This window comes from Peromyscus californicus, unplaced genomic scaffold (genome assembly GCF_007827085.1).
Source record: "Peromyscus californicus insignis strain IS unplaced genomic scaffold, ASM782708v3 Scaffold_16__1_contigs__length_79575227, whole genome shotgun sequence".
In the NCBI taxonomy this organism is placed as follows: domain Eukaryota; kingdom Metazoa; phylum Chordata; class Mammalia; order Rodentia; family Cricetidae; genus Peromyscus; species Peromyscus californicus.
The window spans coordinates 78,266,373-78,288,964 of NW_026294458.1; the positions used below are offsets into that span (position 1 = coordinate 78,266,373).

At 44.6% G+C, this 22,592-nt stretch overlaps 1 protein-coding gene across 3 annotated transcripts in view; it reads right to left on the reverse strand.

Moving 5' to 3' along the window:
- The window catches only part of Dscam (DS cell adhesion molecule), a 611,935-nt gene that overhangs the window by 483,980 nt on the left and 105,363 nt on the right, over positions 1-22,592 (reverse strand). For all 3 annotated transcript variants that reach the window (XM_052741323.1, XM_052741324.1, XM_052741325.1), the window contains exons 2-3: positions 19,193-19,510; positions 3,903-4,049 (exon numbers count right to left, since the gene is read on the reverse strand). In XM_052741323.1, the coding sequence (XP_052597283.1) occupies positions 3,903-4,049; positions 19,193-19,510 (465 nt within the window). The remainder of the gene's footprint in view (positions 1-3,902; positions 4,050-19,192; positions 19,511-22,592) is intronic.

Here is a 22,592-nt window from a genome sequence, read left to right on the forward strand (position 1 = left end):
TGTAAGGAGAGGACCTCCACTTGTGTGCTGTGGCACCTGCTTGCATGCGTGCGTGTGTGCGTGCCTCTGTGTATGTGTGTGTGTGTGTGTGTGTGTGTCCCACAGATGTGCACAAACCTGCTGCTTACAAACTCAAAGCACTTTGGCTGCTCTGAACTCAAGTGGCCCCCAGGCCTTCAAGGCTGAGCCCCAAAGAACCCTGGAGACCAGGATGCCCACCCAGCAGGCAACTTGCCAGAAGCCTCAGGAGACACTGTGCTTGGTGCTACCCTTGGGTGTCAGGGGCCTACATCTTCCTGAAGCTAACCCAGCTTTCTGTACCAGCTCACTGCTATGGAACTGACACCAGGTTTTCCACTAAAGAAGTCACTGGTAAATTGGGTGATCTGCTCCAAGGAGGAATGCTGCTTGGAATAGATTCCCTGGAGGCCTAGGCTGCCATGGAGATACAGGAAAGGGGAAGCTGGTCTGAGCACAGCATAGATTAGATCTAAACGAACCTAGAAAGACTTGCAGATGGAGTGCAGGAAACATGTGAGCTCACCTTCTGGGGATCATCAAGGGGGCATGTGGTACTGGGACATCATTTCTGGAGCTCAGCTTGGATTCAGAATTTTTGCTGTGGCTGGGACCTCAGGCTGTGAAAGGCCTCCATACCCCACCACCCCTCATCCCCAGCATGGTTCCTCCCCAGAGCTGTCCTGACTTCACATGCCCTGTGCCCTGCATCACCTCCAGAGAGAAGCAGAGGCCTTCTCCACCATAGCCATCCCAAACTAGCTTATTTATCAATGGTGTTGCTAACTGCTTCTGCCACCTCCGGTGACCTCATGACCTTGCCCCCTCAGTGGGCCTATTGCATCCATAAACACTAGTGGATCTTCTCACTGAGCTATGCTCCCACCCACCTCTACTGACAGAGCTTAGCACAGCTCTGGATCCTTGAGGTAATCAGCCTTGTGGGTCTGTTGGATTCAAGCTGAATGACTAGTCTGTCTCCAACTGGCTGACATACTAACAAATAGCTCTTTATTGATGGATTCCTTCATAAGATAATGTCCCAATGCCATTGCTCCATCTCTCCTTTCAGGTCCACACCCCTAATCTCATCACTGGACCTTGATGAATTATATAAGAACAGAGATGACACATGTCACGTCCAAGTACAACTTCTCCCAGAGAAGATGCTGAGGCCTGAACTGGATGTGTTGCTATGTGATGGAGTAGCCTTCGGTCCAGGCCACAGAGTGAGGGGGACATTGAGCAGAGCTCCAGACACTCTCCTCTTGGGACACACTCTTGTCACCCATTTCAGTAAGAGGAGGTTTCCTCTCCTGGGATACACAATACCAAGTCACGTCAATATGGGGTCCTTTCTTCTCTCCCACAATACTCTCTGCTTAACCATGTCAGTATGAAGGCCCTTTCTCTTCAGCACTGAACAAGTATGTGATTGTCCCAGAATTTTCCCATTTCCCATGCAGACTCCTAAGGAGAGGAAGCACAGACCATCAAACCATGAATGCTGGGGTGTAGAGGTGTGCAGGTGGGTCTTTATTCTCATTACCTGATTCACTTCTGAAACTCAGAATTTTTCAGACCATAACAGATTACACGATTAATCAGCATTACAGCAAGCACGTCATCCACTAATGAGTGAAGACATCGAGTTCTCTCTAAGCCACTACTAAAGCCAGGCTCGGTGTGTCACAGGCCTGTAATCCCAGCTGTTCAGGAGGCTGAGGCAGGAGGATTGAAAATTCAAGGCCAGCAAGGATAATGTAGAGACCCTTCCCCAAATGGAAAGCACAGAAGGGCAGGGTATGGAGCTGTGTGGCTGGATGCTCACTGAGCATGTGTGGTCTGTACTCAATCCCCAGGACAGAAAACCAACCAACAAAAAAGCAACGTAAATAAGAAAACAAAACAAAACAAAAAAACTAAACTAAACCTCTGGTCTGTCCCCTATTTCTGTTTTTCTTCCGTGTGTTTTCAGGATGACATACCTTCGTTTTCATTAGGGTCTTCCAAGAGGCTATTTCACATGAAGTGACAGGCGACAGATCTCATCCAGGTAATCATGAAGTAGAAACAAAAACAACCATCTCCGTGAAGGGCTGAGCTGCAGCTTGTCTCTGAGCTGACAGGATGTCATAGCTAGTCAGGGATGGCACTGGAGTGTGTGCATGCGTGCGTGCGTGTGTGTGTGTGTGTGTGTGTGTGTGTGTGTGTGTATGTGTGGTGAGTGTGTGTGTGTGTGTATGTGTGGTGAGTGTGTCTGTCTGTGTGTATGTGTGGTGAGTGTGTGTGTGTGTGCGTGCATGTGTGTGTGTGTGTGTATGTGTGTATGTGTGGTGAGTGTGTGTGTGTGTCTGTGTCTGTGTGTATGTGTGGTGAGTGTGTGTGTGTGGTAAGTATGTATGTGTGTGTGGTGAGTGTGTGTGTATGTGTGTGGTGAGTATGTCTGTGTGGTAAGTGTGTTTGTGTGTGTAGTATGTGTGGTGAGTGTGTATGTGTGTGTGTTGTGTGTGGTGAGTATGCATGTGTGTGTGGTGAGTGTGTGTGGTGTGTGTGTGTGTGTGTGTGTGTGTGTGTGTGTGTGTGTGTGTGTGTTGTATTTGGTGTGTGTGTTGTGAGTGTGCATGTGGTGAGTTTGTGTGTATGTGGTGAGTATGCATGTGAGTGTGCGTGTGTGGTGACTACACATATGTGTGTGGTGAGTATGTGTGTGTGATATGTGTACGTGGTGAGTATGCATGTGCGTGTGTGGTGTGTGTGTGTGTGTGTGTGGTGACTATGCATGTGTGTGTGGTGAGTGTGTGTGTATGTATGTGGTGTGTGTGTGATGACTATGCATGTGTGTGGTGTGTGTGTGTGGTGTATGTGTGTGTGTGTGGTGGGTATGCACATGTGTGGTGAGTGTGTGTATGTGTGTGTGGTATGTGTGTGGTGACTATGCATGTGTGGTGAGTGTGTAGTGTGTGTGTGTGTGCAGTGACCATGCATGTGTGTGTGTGGTGAGTGTGTGTGTGTGTGTGGTGAGTGTGTATGCTGTGTATATATGTATATATAAGAGCACATGTGTGCATATGTACACACTCCTGCTAGCCCCTGCCCTAGTTCATGGAGACCACCAAGAGCAAAGGAGTTGCTTCCTCATGTAACCACACACCATGCATCAGAACTATTCCCCACAGCAACAACACAACTTTACGGCACCAGAAGTCACCGTGGACAGAGACGCAAGATGGGAAACCTGATCACTGTGTCCAGCTGGGCTTTCCAGGTCAAGAACACAGGGCAAGAAGCCAACTTCAACACAGCTGGCAGTGGATACACTGTGATCTCCCACGGACCAAGCTGGCCTGGCATTTCTAGGCCCAGAGGTTATTCCCATGCAAGCATCTATTTCTGCATAGAACACAGATTCTCCATAGAAACAGCAAGTCCAGTCAGTGAGACGACATTGCTCTTACCACACTTGAAAGCACCAACACAACAGAAACCCAGACTTCTGCTTCCACCCCAGTTCCAGAATGTCAACACACCTGTATCACTGAAATGTCTCAGGGACACAGTGCTCAACTTACCTGATTTTTAAAAGCAGAAATAAAACCACATTTTTTCCCATAAAAGTTAGGGCTGCTTTCTTAGTACACGTAACTAAAGTCCCTTCATCAGCCAATGCTTCAATGAGTATGGGGAATAGACCACCAAACACCAGCAGGCATGGTGACCCACCATATGCATGTCACCAGGCTTACTTATAATATGGAGTCAACCAAGACAGACGCACCCTTTGACATAATCAACCAAGGTATTCTTCCTTAGATCACACACAAATGGAAGCCCAGTTCCTACCTCTGAAGCAGCCTCATGACAGGCAGTAATGCTCAGCCTACCTGAGACAAGTGAAACCGTGTCTTTCTCCCATGAGACGACAGTGACGTACGCCTCCACCGAGGAGGGGATAATGCACTTGAACACCGCGACATTGCCTCTCATGGTTTTCTGGTCCTCCACACGGACTGTATAGGGCTCCCGTAAAACTGGAAGGTAGAGAGAGGATCCTTGTTAAGACGCACAAACAATGAGTCCATTCCAGCCTCTTAAGAAGATGCTGTTCTAATGCAGAGGGCATGGTACACGGATAGCAGTTGAATAGAATCAGCAAATGTATTCATCAGTCTTTCCTCACCTAGCTAAACATCTACCTCATTAGCCATACACTGCACCCTGCCCTGAAGAAAAGAGTCTAACCGGAGACATTGAACTGGCCCCTAAGAAGACATCAGAAGGCATGGGGGGAACATGGGCTTCCTGAAGGAGGAGGGGAAGATTCTAGGGACTGGCTTCCTTAGTTCTCTGAAGACCAAGGTATAACAGTAGTAAGAGAATGAATACAAGACTCAAGAAACTCAGGCTGGGCAAATGACTCAGTGGGTACAATGCTCGCTGTGCAAGTATAAAAGATCTGAGTTCAAATTCCCAGAACTCATGTACAGCTAGCAAAAATAGAACATCAACCGCCTATAAACCCAGTGCTCCTAAGGTCAGATGGGAGGTGGAAAAAAAGGATCCCCAGAAGCTTACAGGCCAGTCAGCCTGATGTGTAGAGTCACAAAAGAACAAAGAAACTCATCTCAAGCAAGGTGGACAGTAAGGACTAACACGGAGGGTGCTCTCTGACCATGCCACATGCATGCCTGCACTCACACATGTGAATGTGGAGACTCCATATTCTCTGACACACACACACACACACGAGAGGGAGGAGGGAGGGAGGGAGAGGGAGAGAAGAGAAAGAGAGAGAGATCCTTGAAAACAATAAAACAAGGAAAATAATTTCTTTGACATAAATCATAAATTCTTCAAAGATGTTTAAAACCTGTGTGGAAAACCATCATTGTTCTGGGAACTGTTCAAATACTTCCAAAGATGGGAATATTCCAAAAAGAGTCCCAAGGGTCTTCTCTGCATATTTGCCACATTAGTGCTCATGGGGTGCTCAGTGCCTACCCAGCATGCCCAACTGCCTGGGTTCAAATCTTGTCCCTTCCAACATTACTTGTAAGGCAGAAGACAGACTCTCATTCCACCTGTACCAAGCAGGTACCTAACTTGCCTAGGGTTTTTGAGGTAGCCACTGCGCCAGCTTTGTGTCTACTGAGCAGGCTAGGTGAAGCACTTGCCCAACAGTTGGGGATGGAACCAGTCTCTGTGCCAAGGTTAATGAGATAACGATGAACCCTGCTCAAATTATTTTTCTCTACCACCTTTATTCCCCAATTTTAAATCAGGCACAGTGGGAAGTGTATCTTCAAGGGGTTCATGCTGCGTCCGAAATTTTCTAGATAGACAATGAAATACCCCATCGTTCCATCAGTTTCCTCAAAGGATGTCCCTCAGTGGACAAATATGGGCCAAGAAAACTGGACATGAAAATAATTTGTAGAGAGGATAATACCCCAGGGAAGAGAGGGATGTCCCCAATGGAGTGTCCAATGTGCTGAGGGGACTGTCTCTAACAGGGGACTGCTGAGGGAGGCTGTCGGTGACATACCGTCTTCATAGATGACACTGTTGCCTCTCAATCATTTTATTTTACTGCTTTTTCTTCGACGATACAAACATATCAGCGCATTCTCTTTATTCCCTGCCCCACCCTCCTTTATCCCTATCCCACTCCTATCACCCCTGGACCTCCTCACTGGTCTCCTTCCCACCTCAACATTTTATCTTGTGACCTACTATTCTCTTTTTTTAACATTCATATTTGATCATTTTTTTCTCAACTTGGAGAATTTCTTCATTTCTATTTCAACCACAGGTATTCTTCCAACTCAAAGACTTCTCTGAGATCCTGCACCTCCTCTGAGTGTAACATGACCTGAAGCTCTGGGTAGCATATCAAGCCCATGCTTGCCACAAGAGGTCCATGGGGCACAATGGGGGGCACCCAAAAGCTTGTTCTCAGACGCATCATTGTGGTCAGTGGAGAGGAGGACTTTGTGTAAGTAAATGCCCTGAGTCCAGGGAGAGCTGTGGTCTCTCATTTCCAGGAGAGGGGCTGTGAAGAAAAGTGAACAGATATGACTCAGAAATGAATGGAAACGCGGGCATCAGAGAGAGCAGCAGACAGAAGGGAGGATGGGGGTGAGGATGGAAGAGAAAGGGGGTGGACGAGGAGGGAGGATGGGGCTCCTGAGAGCCTGGGGCTCCTGAGAGCCTGGTGAGTGAGTTCCATGTTTTGCTGTCCTTTGGAATCGGGCAACTTCTCAGACCTCCAGGACACTCAGTTTCACATATTATACATCACACAGCACACACGGAGATGTTTACCGGCAATCAAGTCAAGGAACCCGATTCCACGTCAGCCAGGAAAGAGAAAGTGCTACCAAGGAGACACAAACAGTATCTTCACAGCCTGTGTGTCTTCTCTGGGGTCGATGTGGCTGTGCTGGAACACCACGACCAAAGCAAGCTGGGGAAAAGGGTTTATGGGCTTACACTTCCACATCACTGGCCATCACTGAAGAAAGTCAGGACAGAAACTCACGCAGGGCAGGTTCCTGGAGGCAGGAGCTGATGCAGAGGCCATGGAGGGGTGCTGCTTACTAGACTGTTCCTCATGGCTTGCGCTGCCTGCTTTCTTATAGAACCCAGGACCATCAGCCCAGGGATGGCACCACCCACAATGGGCTGGGCCCTCCCCAACCAATAAACAGTTAAGAAAAGCTCTACAGGCTTGCCCATAGCCCAGTCTTATGGAGGCGTTTTCTCAACTGGGATTGCCTCCTCTCAGATGACTTTAGTTTGTGTCAAGTTAACATAAATCTAGCCAGCACAACTGACCCCTTGTCAACTTGACACATGCAAGCACATCATTGTTAAGCCATAACATTTCCTTTCTTGTTCATCTCTATTAACAAAAACATAATATAAAACATTTTACAGACTAAAAATGTCCCACAGCCTTACAAATTCATACACTTTAAAAGTTTTCTCATTTAAAATCCAAAGTCTCTGTAAAATAAAAATTAAAAAAAAAATCTCCTTTTTAAAAGTTTAAAGTCTTTCAACTCTGGATCCTATAAAATCAAAAATAAATTACATACTTTCTTATTTCAAGAGGGAAGAACCAGGGCACAGTCACAGTCAAAGCAAAGCCAAGTCAAACTCAACTGTGTGAAAACTCAATGCCCAATGTCTGGGACTCATTTGCGATCTTCTGTGCTCCCCCAAATGCTCTGGGTCAATCTTCTGTGCTCCCCCAAATGCTCTGGGTCAATCTTCTGTGCTCCCCCAAATGCTCTGGGTCAAGCCTCTAGTTCTACCTGCTGCAGCACACACAGCTTGTCTTCTGGCAGCCTCCACTCCACTGTCAACCGCTGTTCTTGGCAGTCATCCCATAATACCAGCGTCTCTGAACTGCTGGGGTCTTCTGCTGCAGCTGGGCTGTCTGTACTTTCACCATTGGCCTCTCCTGGGCTCTCTTCACGGTGCCACAACTCAACTTCTCTGCATGACCCCTTTAATTCTCGGCTTTCAACTGCTACTGACACTGAACCTACACCAACAGACTCCCCTGGCTTTTGACAGTGCCAGGCCTCAGTTATACTCCATGACCCCTTCATGCCTTCAAAATCAGGACCATCTGGGTGACTCCAAGTTTGGCTGCTAGCATGAGGTACAAACTTGGCCACCTCTGGAACACAGCTTCTGTGTGCTGACTCTGAGGAAACACTTCCCAGAAGATTTCACCTCAATGATGATGATATCTTCTCAATCACTGCTAATTTCTCAGCTCTAGCTAACCAGCATCGATTGTCCCAGTAATGAAATGGTTTCTCTTCAATGGTTCTGGTATCTTGTTAAACACAGTTAACTCTTCAGGCCCAGCTGTCCAGAACCACAGATTCTTAATTCAAACTATGCAATGGCCTTGATAGTCTAAATGACTCTCAAACTTCCCTCTGGAACTTCACAAGCAAGGCCTCTGAATTTCTCTCAACATTCTTATCTTCCACACCCCCATAGAACATCTCACCAAGGTTTGAATGCTCAATAGATTTTCTAGGCCAAAGTTTCAAAGTCCTTCCACGATTCTCTCAAAAATACATGGTTAGATCTGTCATAACAATACCCCACAATCCTGGTCCCAAGTTCTGTCTTAGTTACGGTTACAGCTGCTATGATAAAACAACATGACCAAAGCAAGCCAGGGAAAAGGGTTTATTTGGATTACACTTCCATATTGTAGTCCATTACTTAAGGAAGCCAAGATAGGAACTCAGGCAGGACTGGAACCTGGAGGTAGGAGCAGGTGCAGAGGCCATGGGGGTAGGGGTGGGTCTCTGCTTACTGCTTGTTCCTCATGGCTTGCTCATCCTGCTTTGTTATAGAAACCAGGACCAACAGCCCAGGGATGACATCACCCAGAATGGCCTGGGCCCTCGCTCATCAATCCCTAGTTAAGAAAATGCTCTACAGGCTTGCCTACAGCTGATCTTTGGAGTAATTTTCTCAATCAAGATTCCCTCCACTCAGATGACCATAGTTGGTGTCAAGTTGACATAAATCTAGCAGGCACAGTGTGCAAGACTGTTCCTTAGGCCTGAGTTTCAGGGCCCCAGGCTACAAGGTGACCAGCTGCAGCCTAACCCCAGCTCCCGGGAGACCCTTCAGCCTTAGGAGCCTGCACAGACACTGTGGAGTGACTTCTCTTCTTTAGCCACCTTGGTCTCTCTAGTGCAAAAGCTACCTTGAGAGTCATGATTTTAAGCCTCTGTGACTATTGCTTCTATCCTCTATTAGTTCAGCTCCAGGTCCTAAAGCAGTGATGTCACTTGGTTCACTAATACCTTGTGTCCAAACATCTCCCCCTATCCTTCATTCTAAAGTCCAACAATGGAACAATCTGTCTAAAAGCCATCACAGGGGCTGGGGAGATGGCTCAGTCAGAACACTGCCTGCTGGGTAAACCAGAGGACCTGAGTTCAGGTCTCCAGCACCCACATAGTGCCGGGGACAAGGAGACAGACAGGAAGATGCCCAGAGCTCACTGGCAGCCAGCCTAACAGAGTTGGTTCAATGAAAGACTCTGTCTCAAAAAACAAGTTAGAAAACAACTGAGACACCTAACATCCACCTCTGAGTTCTGCCTGCAAAGCATACATGTGCATATACCCTCATGAACACACACACACACACACACCATCGTAGATACTTCTGACAAAGGCACATAGCAAATGCTCAGTAAATATGGTCACCCCTCCTTATCAACAACCCTGCATTGACTCCAGTGACCTCCTAGGAACGCAGGTCTATGGATGCCTAAGCGTACTAAGTTGGGTTCTCCCTAGAAGGAGCTCTGAGAGATGTAGGGTTAAGGACATGACCCCAGACAAGCTGTGAGGGAGAGGGACACAGGGAGTCCAGAGAAAGTAGGTGCACAACTGTGGGCTTGCAATGGAGTCCCTACCCCCACCCCTTTTGCAGCACAGAATCCCTCCCTTATCTGTGTAAACCAGGTCCCAGCAACCCGTCTTGGGCTCAGTGCTGGGCCTGCAGTGATATTCTCAGGACTGCACAGTCTCGCCTGTGTGCCATGGTGCCAATCACCAAGCCGTCCTCCAGAGGCTGCAGGTCCAAGCTCAGAGTAACTAATACAGATGTTCTCGACCAAGGGCTGCCACACCTCCACGCCTCTACTGCATTCACTAGGTCTTCCATCAACCATATGAGGTGTGGAGTTAAGGGTCAGAAGAAAGACTGTATTGATTACTAGAGGACAAACCAGGACTACTTGGTGAACAAGAGGAGTAGCATGGATGCATCTCTCCCTCTTTTGCTGATATATGTCTCTAGTAGGCAGGACCCCTTTGAAACATGATTTTAAAATAACCTGTTGTACTGCAAAAATTAATTTAATTCAAAGTTTGATCAAAGTCAACTATACAATTTCTTGGGCCAAGAGAAAAAAGAAATTTGGGGTTCAGTTAAAAGATATTAAAATATAAGGGCTAGAGAGATGGCTCAGTAGTTAAGAGCACTGGCTGTTCTTCCAGAGGACCTGGGTTCAGTTCCTAGCAAGCACATGGCAGCTCTCACTTGTTGCTCCAGCTCCAGAGAATATGATGCCCTTTTCTGGACTCCATAGGCACCTGTGCACACATGCACATACATACAGACTCATGAACACAGGAATAAAAGTAAAAAAAAATATTTTTTAAAATATAAAGATATTGCCGGGCGGTGGTGGCGCACGCCTTTAATCCCAGCACTCGGGAGGCAGAGCCAGGCGGATCTCTGTGAGTTCGAGGCCAGCCTGGGCTACCAAGTGAGTCCCAGGAAAGGCGCAAAGCTACACAGAGAAACCCTGTCTCGAAAAACCAAAAAAAAAAAAAAAAAAAAATATAAAGATATTAAAATGTACAATCTTCTTTCTTGTTCGGTCTTTCTCTTACCCTGTTTTTATTTGTTACTTAATGTCATACTCCTGAAGAAAAAGGGATAATTACAATGTAAAGATAGACTCCCAACTGTGCTCAGAGCCCTTGTCCCACAGTGAGCACTCTGCACACCAGCTGTGAGGTCATCCATCCTGACAGCCACTAGCTGCTGGCATAATCATCTATTATGGATTATGTAATAGGTAAAGTCACATGTAGGAAATCTTCCACACAAGACTTTATGTAGTTCTTGCCATTTCTATTTGGTGATTTCCACAACTGCTGCTTGGTGTTTAGATACAGAAATCACTTTGAGTTGATTTGAACAGTTGCTTGAGGCCTGGGTCAAACCTTAACTTTTAATGTATGGATACACAAGTTTATCAGCCTCATTTATCAAAACAACTGTCCATTATCCACTGGATTACCTGGGCATCTTTCCTCACTTCTTGCTATCCATAGTGCTGTACTGCTTTCACTTATAATCATTATCCTTACAATAAATATTAAGATAAATGATGTTGGCTTTCCTGAGTAATTATTTACTTTCTAAGATTGTTTTGACCATTCTATATACTTTTTTGTTCTATATGTGTTTTAGAATCAACTTGATTTTTATTTTTCAAAAGCCTTCTGGGCATCTTGGGGCTTCTCTTGAATTCATAGACATTTTGGAAAGAGGTAACACCTTAACACTGAATCCCCAGCTCATGAAAAAATATTATTTCTCCTTTGATTTCTGCCACCTTTAGGTGCTGCAGGCTTTTGGAATTGTATGTAATGTTCTTTCAAATTTTGGGTGAAATTTATTCCTGAATATCACTTAGTTTTTTTTTTGTTTTTTTGTTTTTTTTTTTTTTTTTTTGGTTTTTCGAGACAGGGTTTCTCTGTGTAGCTTTGCGCCTTTTCCTGGAACTCACTTGGTAGCCCAGGCTGGCCTCGAACTCACAGAGATCCGCCTGGCTCTGCCTCCCGAGTGCTGGGATTAAAGGCGTGCGCCACCACCGCCCGGCAATTTTGATTCTATTGTAACTACTACTTTTAAAGATTGTTTGTGTTGAGTTGAATTCCATGGTCTTGACAGACCTACTTATTAGTCCCAGTAGTTTTTTTTTAATGGATCATATCAGATTTTCCACACTCATAATTACATTGACAAAGATGTATGAGTAATTTTTTTTAAAATTTTGGGGGAGGAAGTAAGGTGTATTGCATGTGTGTGTTTGTGGTTCTTTGATTTATATTCATGTGTATGCACAGGCATATGGAAGCCTGAGGTTGACATCTAGAGTGTTTCTCAATCTCTGTCTATCTTATTAATCCAGGGAGGGTCCCTCCATGAATCCAGAGCTTACTGACTGAGCCTGCTATAGAAATCCCCATTCCCCTTCCCAACTGAATTACAGGTGGCCACCATGCCCGCTGGGCACACAGTGGCGACCCAACACCTCTCTTCATTCTTGCACAGCAAACTTTGCTCACTGAGCCTGGTCCCCATCCTAAGCTTCGGCCTTTGTAATATTTTATTTCTTTTCTTATCACACTGCTCTGGCTACAACTTCCAAAGCAGAGACAGTCAAAGCAGAACCTGGTATTGTTCCTGACTTTTGGGGAAACATTTACTCTTTGACCATCATTTCTGATGTTAAGCAGACCTGGATTTCTGCCTTTGTTAGAATGAGAAAACTCTCGCCTAATCCAAGTCTTCCTAATCATGAGATGCAGAGCTTTCTAATAATTTTCTGCATCACATGAAATGATCTACTTGTTTTCACTTTTATTTAATATGGCAATAGAGTGAATTAACTGATCAGTTTTCAAGTCTGAAGCTATCTGTGTCTTCCAGAGATACTCCTTGCATGGAGTATCTTTTATATGTTATTTGATTCAATTTGCCAAAGGTTTGAGAATTTTATAGCCACATTTGAGAGATACTTGCTTATAGTTTTATTTTCTCATAATACATGTGTCATGTTTGAATCAGGGTAATGTTAGCCTAGAATGATTTGAGGAAATATTAATTCTTGTTCAATTTCCTGGAATAATCACCTTAGAATTTTTTTATTATTTCTGTCTCAAATGTTTATTAGAAGTCAAAGTGAAGCTATAAGATTCTTTGATTTTATCATCGGAAATTTTTACCCACAAATTCAATTCTTTAATTCTCAAGTGAGTTTTGAGATTTTGAGTCTTTAGAGGGATTGTTCACTTCATATATGTTGTGGAATTTATTGATCTCTATTTGTTCTTAATATTCACTTATAGTCATTTTAACACTTGTAAAATGTGTGAATGTCCTTCCCAATGTAGAGAAGTCACTTCCTTTATTCTCTCTCATTTCTTCTTCCATCTGACCAGCAGTGTGTACATTTTATCAACTCCTTTGAAAGAATCCATTTCTAATTCCATGGGATCCTCTGACGCTTCCAGACCAGATCCAAACAAAAATCTTCTCTGTGTTTCTTACTCCAACAACCTTTCTTTTATTATATTTCTAATGTATATATTACATATTCTAATTTCTTCTTTATATTTAAAATAGGAAGTAAGATCACCTTTTGAGACCTCTCTTCACATGTAACTTCATAGGTGTTCAGAGCTATACATTCTATACTACTTTGGTAAGATCCCAATTATTTTTGTAACATTTGTATTAATATATATTAATTATGCACGATAATGGGTTTGATTGCATTTTCACATGTTCATAATGCATCTGATCACATTTACCCTATTATCCTCTCTTGTCCTCTTCCCAACTTATCCCATCTCCCTTCCACTTTTGTGTGTGTTTTATTTTCTTGGTGACCCAATGCATTTTGTTAGGGTTGCTTACAGAAATGTGAGATGTTATTACAGGAACATGAGCCTCTTCCTAGCGGCTACAATACCAAAGAAAATGTATCTCCCAGCAGCTGTTAACTGCTAATATATTCTCAGGGACAGGTAGGGCCTTGCCAGTCCCTTCCCCTCCTAATACATGATCTTACAAGTCAGGCACAAGTATTCACAGCTGAGTCCAGGAGTGCTAGAGAGCAGCATTCCACAGCACTAGGCTCCCTCCTCCAGCTCCCCTACCCCTGATTTTTTTTTTTTAACTATCTTGTGGTCCCTGGGATTGATCCAAAGTTCAATTATTTCTGCAAACTTCTAAGTTTTCTGAAATATAGTCCATGATTTATTATTATTTATGTGTGCATATGTACCTAAGAACTTGAATGTGGGTACCCACAAAAATCAGAAGAAGGTGTTAGATTCCCTGGAGTGGGAGTTACAGGTATGTTGTGAACTACCTAACATGGTGCTGGGAACCAAACTCCAGTTCTCTGGAAGAGCAGGAAGCACTTGACCTCTGAGCTATCTCTCTACCCTAAGATATACATAATTTAGAAGTGTATTTTGTACCCAGATATTTGGTGATTTCACAGAGATTTGTTATTAATTTCTAATTTAATTCCACTTTGATCAAATAGCATGTATTATATGACGTAAGGGTCATCTAAAACTTGTTTTACTGCCCAAGATGTTATAATAAATGTCTGTGTATTCCAGAAGAGAATGTGTGCTGTGCTGTTGGATAGACCATTCTTTATTTAAATATGAGCTGACCAAGTTGATCGGTGATCTCACTCAAGGGCCCTCTATTCCCATTTGTTCTGTTTCTGCTTCTATCAATCACTGACAGAGGGGCACTGAGTTCCTCTGCTATAATCGCAATTCACCTTCTTCTCACTGATGCAGTACCAGTTTGCATAAAATTTATGATAGTCATACCATCTTATTTAATTATCTTCTTACCTTATGAAATGACCGCTTTAGTTGTGTGTTATTCTTGGATAGAAAACATACTTGACTGATAATAAACAGTAAATCTACTCCATCTTTCTGGCAGTGGTTTACCCAGATTTGCCTGGATGGCCATGGTACTTCCCCTACCCTTTTATTTTGAACCTACTTGTTGTGATTTGGACATGGCAGGAGTGTGCCCACTGAAGGTCTGTGTTCCAGCATCTTCCTCCCCACTGTGATGGTGATACAGGGGTTGGAAGCTTAATGAGGTGCCAAAGAGTGGGAGATGACTGGGTTATCAGTAGTGTGGCCTCTAGAAGGGATTCATGTACTCCTTGTGGGATCCCAGTCAGTTCCCATGAGACCAAGTCGCTATGATAACAAACTTGGCCTTGAAACATAAGCTTCTTGCCTGTCCCTGTAGTAACTCCCCTTTCATTTTCTGCCATGGTTGTGACCAGGTTAAGTGGCCCTTACCAGGTGCAGTCATCCTACCTTGGATTTGCAACCTTCAAAAGTGTGAGCTAAATAAACCTCTTTGAGGAACAAAGTCTGTGGTCTCAGGGACAAATAACTCTCTGTGTTTTTGTTTCAAGAGAGTTTCTCTCAGGCGGTGTTGAATCTAGTCTTGCTGTGTTTGCCTTGTGATTGACATGACTTGAATGTTCTCATGTGACTCCGACATTGAATATCCTTACATTTAACTTCATTGTATTGCTCTCTGATTGCTTTATCGTCACTGATATCTGCTTTATATTTTCTAATTTTCTTTCTTTTGGATTACTGTTGCTTTAGATTTGTGTATTTTTACATGTATGGGTATTTTGCATGTACTTACAGTGTGAAACAAGTGTGTGCAGTGACTACAGAGTCCACAAGAGGATATCAGATCCCCTGGAACAGTTGGTTGTGAGCCTGCACCTGGGGGCTGAGAACAGAACCCAGGTCCTCTGTAAGAGCATCAGTGCTTTAACTACTTGTGCCATCTCTCCAGTCCCAAGTTTTGGACTGTTTTTTTTTTTTTAAGGACTACCATTTTCCCTTCTTGGTTGACTTATTACCTAGTGAGTTATTTTAATATTGCTTCAGACTTAATAGTATATATCTTTAGCTCATCACCATCCCAATAGGGTGGTATTATGCCATGACACACTCAGTAAAAGAATCATGTTATTAGATTTTCCTGACTTTATGCTAGGGTTTAATGCCCTGGCTGTCAGACATTTCCCTTCTGCATACCACACGAGACACAGGTATCATCTTTGCTTAAACGTTCAATTACGTTTTATGATATAAAATTAGTACAAAGAGACATCAAAGATAGGTAAATTCTTCTTAAACTAGCAGAGTACTATTCTTGCTACAGGCACACCAAAAATGAATGCATTAAGTGCAGGAAGAGTGGCGGTAGTCAGGAACTTAATCAAATATCAGGGTTCCTGCTAAAACTAGACACTAGGACAATAGACGTGGGAGATTATGGCTGAGTATGGCTGAGAAGACAGGATTCAGAAGAGCCCAGCTAATCATTAATACAGAAGAGACTCTTCCTCATTACCCGTCCCCTTTAAGGACAAGAGCTCTCTCAGCAGCTCTTGCTGGTACACCTATGAATAAAGCTGCTGTGAGAATCCACATGTGGATTTCTGTGTCCTCCATCAAGAAAGACGAAATACTACAGAGGCAAATCCCAGGCAGGTTGGTTCTTGCTCCTCCAGGGCCCAGTCCAGGAAATTGTGGGCTTGTGTATTTGTACCTTTCTGGGTGTTTCCTTTGTTTGCTTTATTGTTTGTTCAGATAAAAGGCTCCTGCTACTCCACCTGGGCCATAAGTTAATGCCATTAGCCACAGTTTGCTCAGGAGGAAGCATGTGCTGGATATGTTTGACCTTCCTGAGCTCCTACAACTCACTGCTATTTGCTAATCAGCACACACGGACAGGCAAGAGACAGCACCATGACAGTGGCCCATGTACACCCAGTCTTTGGACAAAGAAATGCTTTATGCTAGAACTATGAATGCAAGTTAATGAGGCACAGTAAGCAGAAACAGCTCCACCTTCAGGCACCTAAGCCTAAGTCAGAATCATGCAAAGACAGTAAGAACCAGAGGTCAGAGAGGATCAGGAGAAGTCAGAATCATGCAAAGACAGTAAGAACCAGCAGTCAGAGAGGATCAGGACAGGAGAGGTCTGTTGTACTCATAAACTTCTCAGAGCTGTGGTTGTCTGCATTAAACTACACAAGATTAAACCATACATACAACATTTCAGCATGGAAGGGGAGGGGGGTCACAACCCCCCCCCACTAAAGCTGAGGAGATTTTGGCAGCTGATAGCTACTGGAGGAGGGACAGTCAGTTTCCTTCAGAGTGTGATCTGTGATAAGTTGACTAACCCAGAGGAAGGCCCTTGACACATGTATATATGGGCAACACTAATTGGATTCAGGGGGTTATAAAAAAAAAGACATAAAGGAGGATGTTGGAGTACATCCAGGGGGGATATTGAAGGGAGAAAAAAATGGGGTTGGGGCAAATATTCTCAAAGTACATTATATACATGTATGAAATTTTCAAAGAATAAGTTTAAAAATAAAATAAATAAATTACTGAACATTGGTGAGAATGTGAACCCCATTCTATGGATCATTCCAGAATCATAACAATAGCAGCCTAGAGGGACAGTCCTGACGGGTGACACAGGGGACTCCAGTCTGTGCCTCACTGTTAGAGGTGACACAGTGCTCCCTCATTTGCCCTCGAAGGGCCATGTGACTCTGTCTTTACAGACAGGGGGAGCAGCATTTGCAAGCACTCAATAAGCAATCCAAGAGTACAGTGGTGCTGGGAGGGTTGCTCTGCATGTGATAGTGCCTGAGTTCAATCCCCAGCACTGAAAAATAATTAAATGAATAAAATAAAGGATTGATGCAAGCATGATGTGCTCATAACAGGAAGCAGAATTAAACAGGAAAAGATGCTGTAGAGACACGGGTGTCCATGTTTCAAGTTCACTAACAGCAACCACCAACAGTGCAGAAGGGCACCAGGCTCACGGTGTCACATCAGTCCCTGCAAAGCTTCAGCATCCTGCACAATCGATTGGCTCTGTGACAAACTTAGAGGAAATTTAAGTGAGGGTGCTGGGGTGACGGCTCGGTGGGTAAAGAGCTTGCTACATAAGGACCTGGGCTGGGATCCCCAGAACCCACGTGAAAGCTGGGCTGGTAGCACATCCTTGCAATCCCAGTGCTGGGGTTGGAGGGTGGGCAGAGACAGGCAGATACCTGGAGCCCACTCCCAGCTAGGCTTCTCAAACCCATGAGCTTCAGACTCACTGAGAGAGCCTATCTTAAACAATAAGGTAGAAAGTGACCGAGGAAGACACCCAACGTAAGTGTTACATGTACATACACCACTCACCACCCCCAACACCGAAAACAAGTGAGCACTGAGCATTGAACCAGTCTACCTGACAGAAAACCCAAGTCAGAAACCATGGATCCAAACACAGAGAAAGGTATCTGAACTTCCAGGTCTTTCTATAGTTGCATTTTGTAGACTATAAATAAATGCTCTTAGCACCTCGATAATATGCTCAGCTGCCAAAGGTATCCGGGATGTCAGGCTATGAGGTTCCCTACCCAAATTTCATTTGCTTTATTTTAGCAACTTGACACATTTCATGTTCCCAGCTCCTGACTTAAGCCAATCTTCTGCTTGTTCTTAGTACATTCTTTGCAGGTTTGTGAACTGAGGAGCTGACAATGTGAGTCACACCTGAATGAATGATTGTTTATATCAAAGTGATCATATGCAGACTTTCCAAAAACATTACATACTTTGCTCATGCCCTGGTGTCTTCCAGCAGCATCTCCCCACACACTGTAGAAACAACTCTTAAGCTTGCAGCATTGACCAGGACAACCGTGAAGATCATACCTGGTCATTCACTGTGTTATGTCACCACCATGCCCCACCACTCAGGCATTTCAGATACCCAAACTCTGTTTGCTAGCAGGGCTCTCCTAGCTGGGAGTTTACATTACAGGGCTTTGTTGACACCATAGAAGGCCATGGTATACTCTGTGCTGAAAGCCTCTGGGGTCTATGAATCTCAGGCAGGATATAGGAGCTGACTTTGTAACAAGAGTGAGTTTTAAAAGATACAATATGTTCTTAAAAGGAATCAGGAAGGTGAACACAGCCTTTTTATATCAATGGCAAAGTGAGACTATTGGATCAACTCTCTTTCCATTATAACATGCTTTTAGGCTGTTTGTTTTCTTCTCTGCTCAAATAGTGGCCTTAATTTCTCTCCTTCCCTCTCCCTCCAGCATGCATATGGGATAGACAAGCAGGGAACTGGGTGGATGCATACATAGGGGTGAGCCACTGGAAACATGAGTCAAAGTACTGTCATGTGAAAATTCAATAAAGTTGGCATGGTAACCATTACATTCATATGAGTGTAATATTTGGACACATGAGTATACATATATGTACTCACGGCACAGGGCCAGAGGGAGACATCAGGTTCTGCTCTATCCCTTTCCACCATATTCCTCTTGAGACCGGGCCTCTCTCTGAACCCTGAGCTAGGCTGGCAGGCACAAAACCACAGAGACCCTCCTTCTCCACCCTTCACAGTGCTGGGGTTACAGGGATGTGGCCACATCTGCCTTTTTTATTTGTATGTTGCTGGAGGATACAAGCTTAGGTCCTCATGCTTGCACATCAGGCACAGAGCCTTCTTCCCCACCCACAAATCATTCTTTTCTAGATTTAGTTCCAGCACTCCGGGACACTAAAATCTAGTGAAGGAAACTGTAACCACCAGCATCACATCAGCCATATCCCCATGAACTAACGAGGTCCCCAGGTCCTCAGCCATTCTGTCTTCCTCCCCCCCCCTCATCCAAGTGGGCCCAAGGAAGAGGGGTACTCACCAGCCTTGATGTGGACATCCTGACTTCTAATTTTCCCTGAAGGGTTTTCAGCTGTGCAATAGTAAGTATTGTCATGGATTAAGGTGCTGAAGCTTGAAGGAGGGAAGGGGAAAATCTGGAGAGTGCCGTTGGGATGGACGTGGCGGATCCCGGGGACATCGTAGATCTCCTCGCCCGTCGCTAGGTACCATCTGAGAGTCACAGGAGGGATGCCTGCAGCCGGGCAGGGCACCAGCGTCCCCGACGTGCTTGCAAACACTACCTCTTGCAGCGATGCATTGACAAAGTAGAGGCTGGAGTGGGGCTCTTCACTGAAAACTGCAAGAGATAGATAACACAGACCTGTCAGTCAGCCTGGCCTCTCAGGGTTACTCTGAGAAACAACAGGGGACTCCACTAGACTGGGTGGCTTAGCATTGCTCAAAACACTACAGAGAGTCTGGGTCTGGGAGGGAAGGAGTGTTGCTATGTTCATACTCTGTATGCAGCAGATAGGCAATCTCAGGGGGACTTAAGAGCCTTTAGTGCATGCCCCATGACCTGCTCTGTCTCTGGTGACCACAGCTGTATTCTGTATTAATTTTAGATGCATGGATTCCCCTCCTCCTCCTTCTCCTCCTCCTCTTCCTCAATAGAAGCTATGTTTCCTGGAGACTAGGGCCTGGCAGTTTTCATTCTGGGGAGCAGGCTCCAACTACAAATGGGCCCTCCATAACAAGAAGCAGGGAGTGAAACCCCACAGCCAGGCCTAGGATTGAAGGCTCCATTTACCAGCTACACCGAGACCCATTTTTGAAAGAAATAGGCCACCATTTTAAAAGGTAAAAACTAAAGATGGCATACAAAGCATTTTAAAAGAAAATGAAATGTCATAGCCGCAATGCACATTTTGTTGAAAATTTGTGGTAATAAAGGGAACTATGACAAGGCATCATGCCATACTTCCACCCTGCCATCTCTGCTCTGACCTGGATGTTTGTCCTTGCAGACAATCTACCCAAGTGCCTATGCAGCTACAATATGTCAGATCATACCCAGAAGCCCCTGTTTCTCTGCAGAGATCACAGGAGTGTCTTTGAGTGCATACTTGATACGAGATTACTCTCAGAACTATTTTACTCATCTTCTGATTCAAATCATCTCTGTTTTAATGCCCAGGAATCAAGTCTACAAACCTGTCCCTACACACCTGTCTTCTCTCTAAGCTCATTTAGTCAGTATCTGTGTTTTACTCCATGTCAAACGTATGAGGTAGAGTGTTTGCATGTGAAACTATGAAACTCAACTGCTAGAGCCCAAAATACAAACATGTGTAAGTACAGTGAACAGGGCTGCTCAGACACCTTCCCTTCTAAGAGGAGAAGCACACGCCAGCGTGCAACTCAAAGAGAGAGAACGTGCTGGTCAGAGACAAGAGCACTAGAGTGGAGTGTCTATTCTAGGCAACCAGCATTAGGACCCAGGGTGTCATCCCTTCCTCTCTGAACAGCAGTTCTGTGAAGTTAAATGGGAGCCCTTGGCAGAAGGCAACATGGAGGTTCTGATGAGTGTCCTGATGAGGGACAGAAGCTATAAGTAATAGAACCAGGATTCCGTCTTTCTTTTAGGATTTGTTTTCTCATCTTTGGATGAGGTGCCAATATAGCTTCCCTCCTGTGTGTGGGTTTCTAAGCCTGGTCCTCACAGATGGATCAGGACCTGCCCATCCTCATCTAGTTTTTCTCAGGACTGTGTGACAGAGCAGATGTGGGCTTTGGAGTCAGGTGCAGTTGCTACTAAGTCTGATAAATGAATGCACCCAGCTACTTACAAGTACTCAATTGAGATGATTTGAGGTGACTGACTTGGCGTTGTTTATACAGATCATGGGGCTGGAGAGATGGCTCAGTGGTTAAGGGCACTGACTTCTCTTTCAGAGGACCTGGGTTCAATTCCCAGCACTCACATGGTAGCTCATAATTGTCTGTAACTCCAGTTCCAGGGGATCCAACACCCTCACACAGACATAAATGCAGGCAAAATGCCAATGTACATGAAATAAAAAAAATAGAGATAATGGAGCTGGTTTTAGACGAGCAAGACCCAGTTTGTTCACTAAATATGAGGGTATGGTGTGCTACACCCTGCTAGTAGCAGAGCCTCAGAGCTCTGGAGGGAGGCTGAGCATGTATGTGGCTCAGATCACAGCTAAACAAGAGCACTGCATATGTAGACATCTGTCTTCCTGCCACTGAAGGGCTTCCTTACGGATTCCAGCTTTGTGACCAATGTCTTCCCACATACCCCTGCTAGAAATGCCATCAGTGTTGGGCCATTTATTGATGATACATGACACTTGCCAGATTCATGATCTACCAGGTTATTGGTTTAACCACTTCCTGTATGCACAGTTTGCCAATTTACATGAAAAGGGCTTACAATGAGTAGCATGGCATGCAGTGTGACCTGGCAGCAGCCCTTCCTAGTACTGACCATGTCACGTGATTATTAGTGGTAACCCTTACACAGATCTACAGTGAAAAGGTGCCAGCAGGGTAAAGAAAAACGCAAATGAACCATTTGAAGAGAAAAAGAGCACCAGGCTGTGTAATGCTGGAGCCAAGTCCTGTGTTCACGGAGATAAAAAATTAAAAGAAAAGCCTGATGCTAAATGGGATAAAGGGAATAGTAACCTCGGGGTAAGACACTATGCAGCTAAGCTTTCAAATTGTGAAAAGGAATTAAAGGAAAGCTTATGCAGTGAAAGAAACCATCAACAAAAGAAAGCTGATGCAAATGTAATCCAAGGAAGGGGCCACGTTTCAGCCCTAGCAAGACAGCTTTAACCAAGTGGTTCTGGATTTAAAGTCAAGAAGGACATAAGAAATAGATTGTGGAATTTCACTCCATAGTTAAGGAAAGCCACTGTGGCCAGGCTTGTGGCAGGGGTATCCCTTCATGGAGGTCCAGAAAGGCCATTGCCTGAAGCTGTGAAGGTGAGACCTGGATTGTGCTGGAGACTTGAAGATGTCAGAACTATGGAAAGCCTGCAGAGGAGAGCTGCAGGCCAACCATAGAACCAGCCCAAGAGAGAGAGAGGTGTGCTGCAGTCAACAAAGCTGAAAGGAGAGCTAAGGAGTACTTTGACATCAGACATGGAGATGCAGAATTTGGAGTTTTCCCCATTGAGTTTCTGTCTTGCTTTGGTCCAATATTTTCTCACTGTGCCCCATTTCCTTCCTTTTGGAATAGTAATGTATTTTCTGTGCCACTGTATGTTGGAAGTATGTGATCTTTTTTATTTTTTACAGGGGGTTATAGTTAAGAGATTGTCTTGACTTTCACTTTGGGCGTTTAAACAGTGTTGAGACTGAAAGCTTATGGGTTCTTTTCCAGTTGGACTAAATGCATTTTGCTTTAT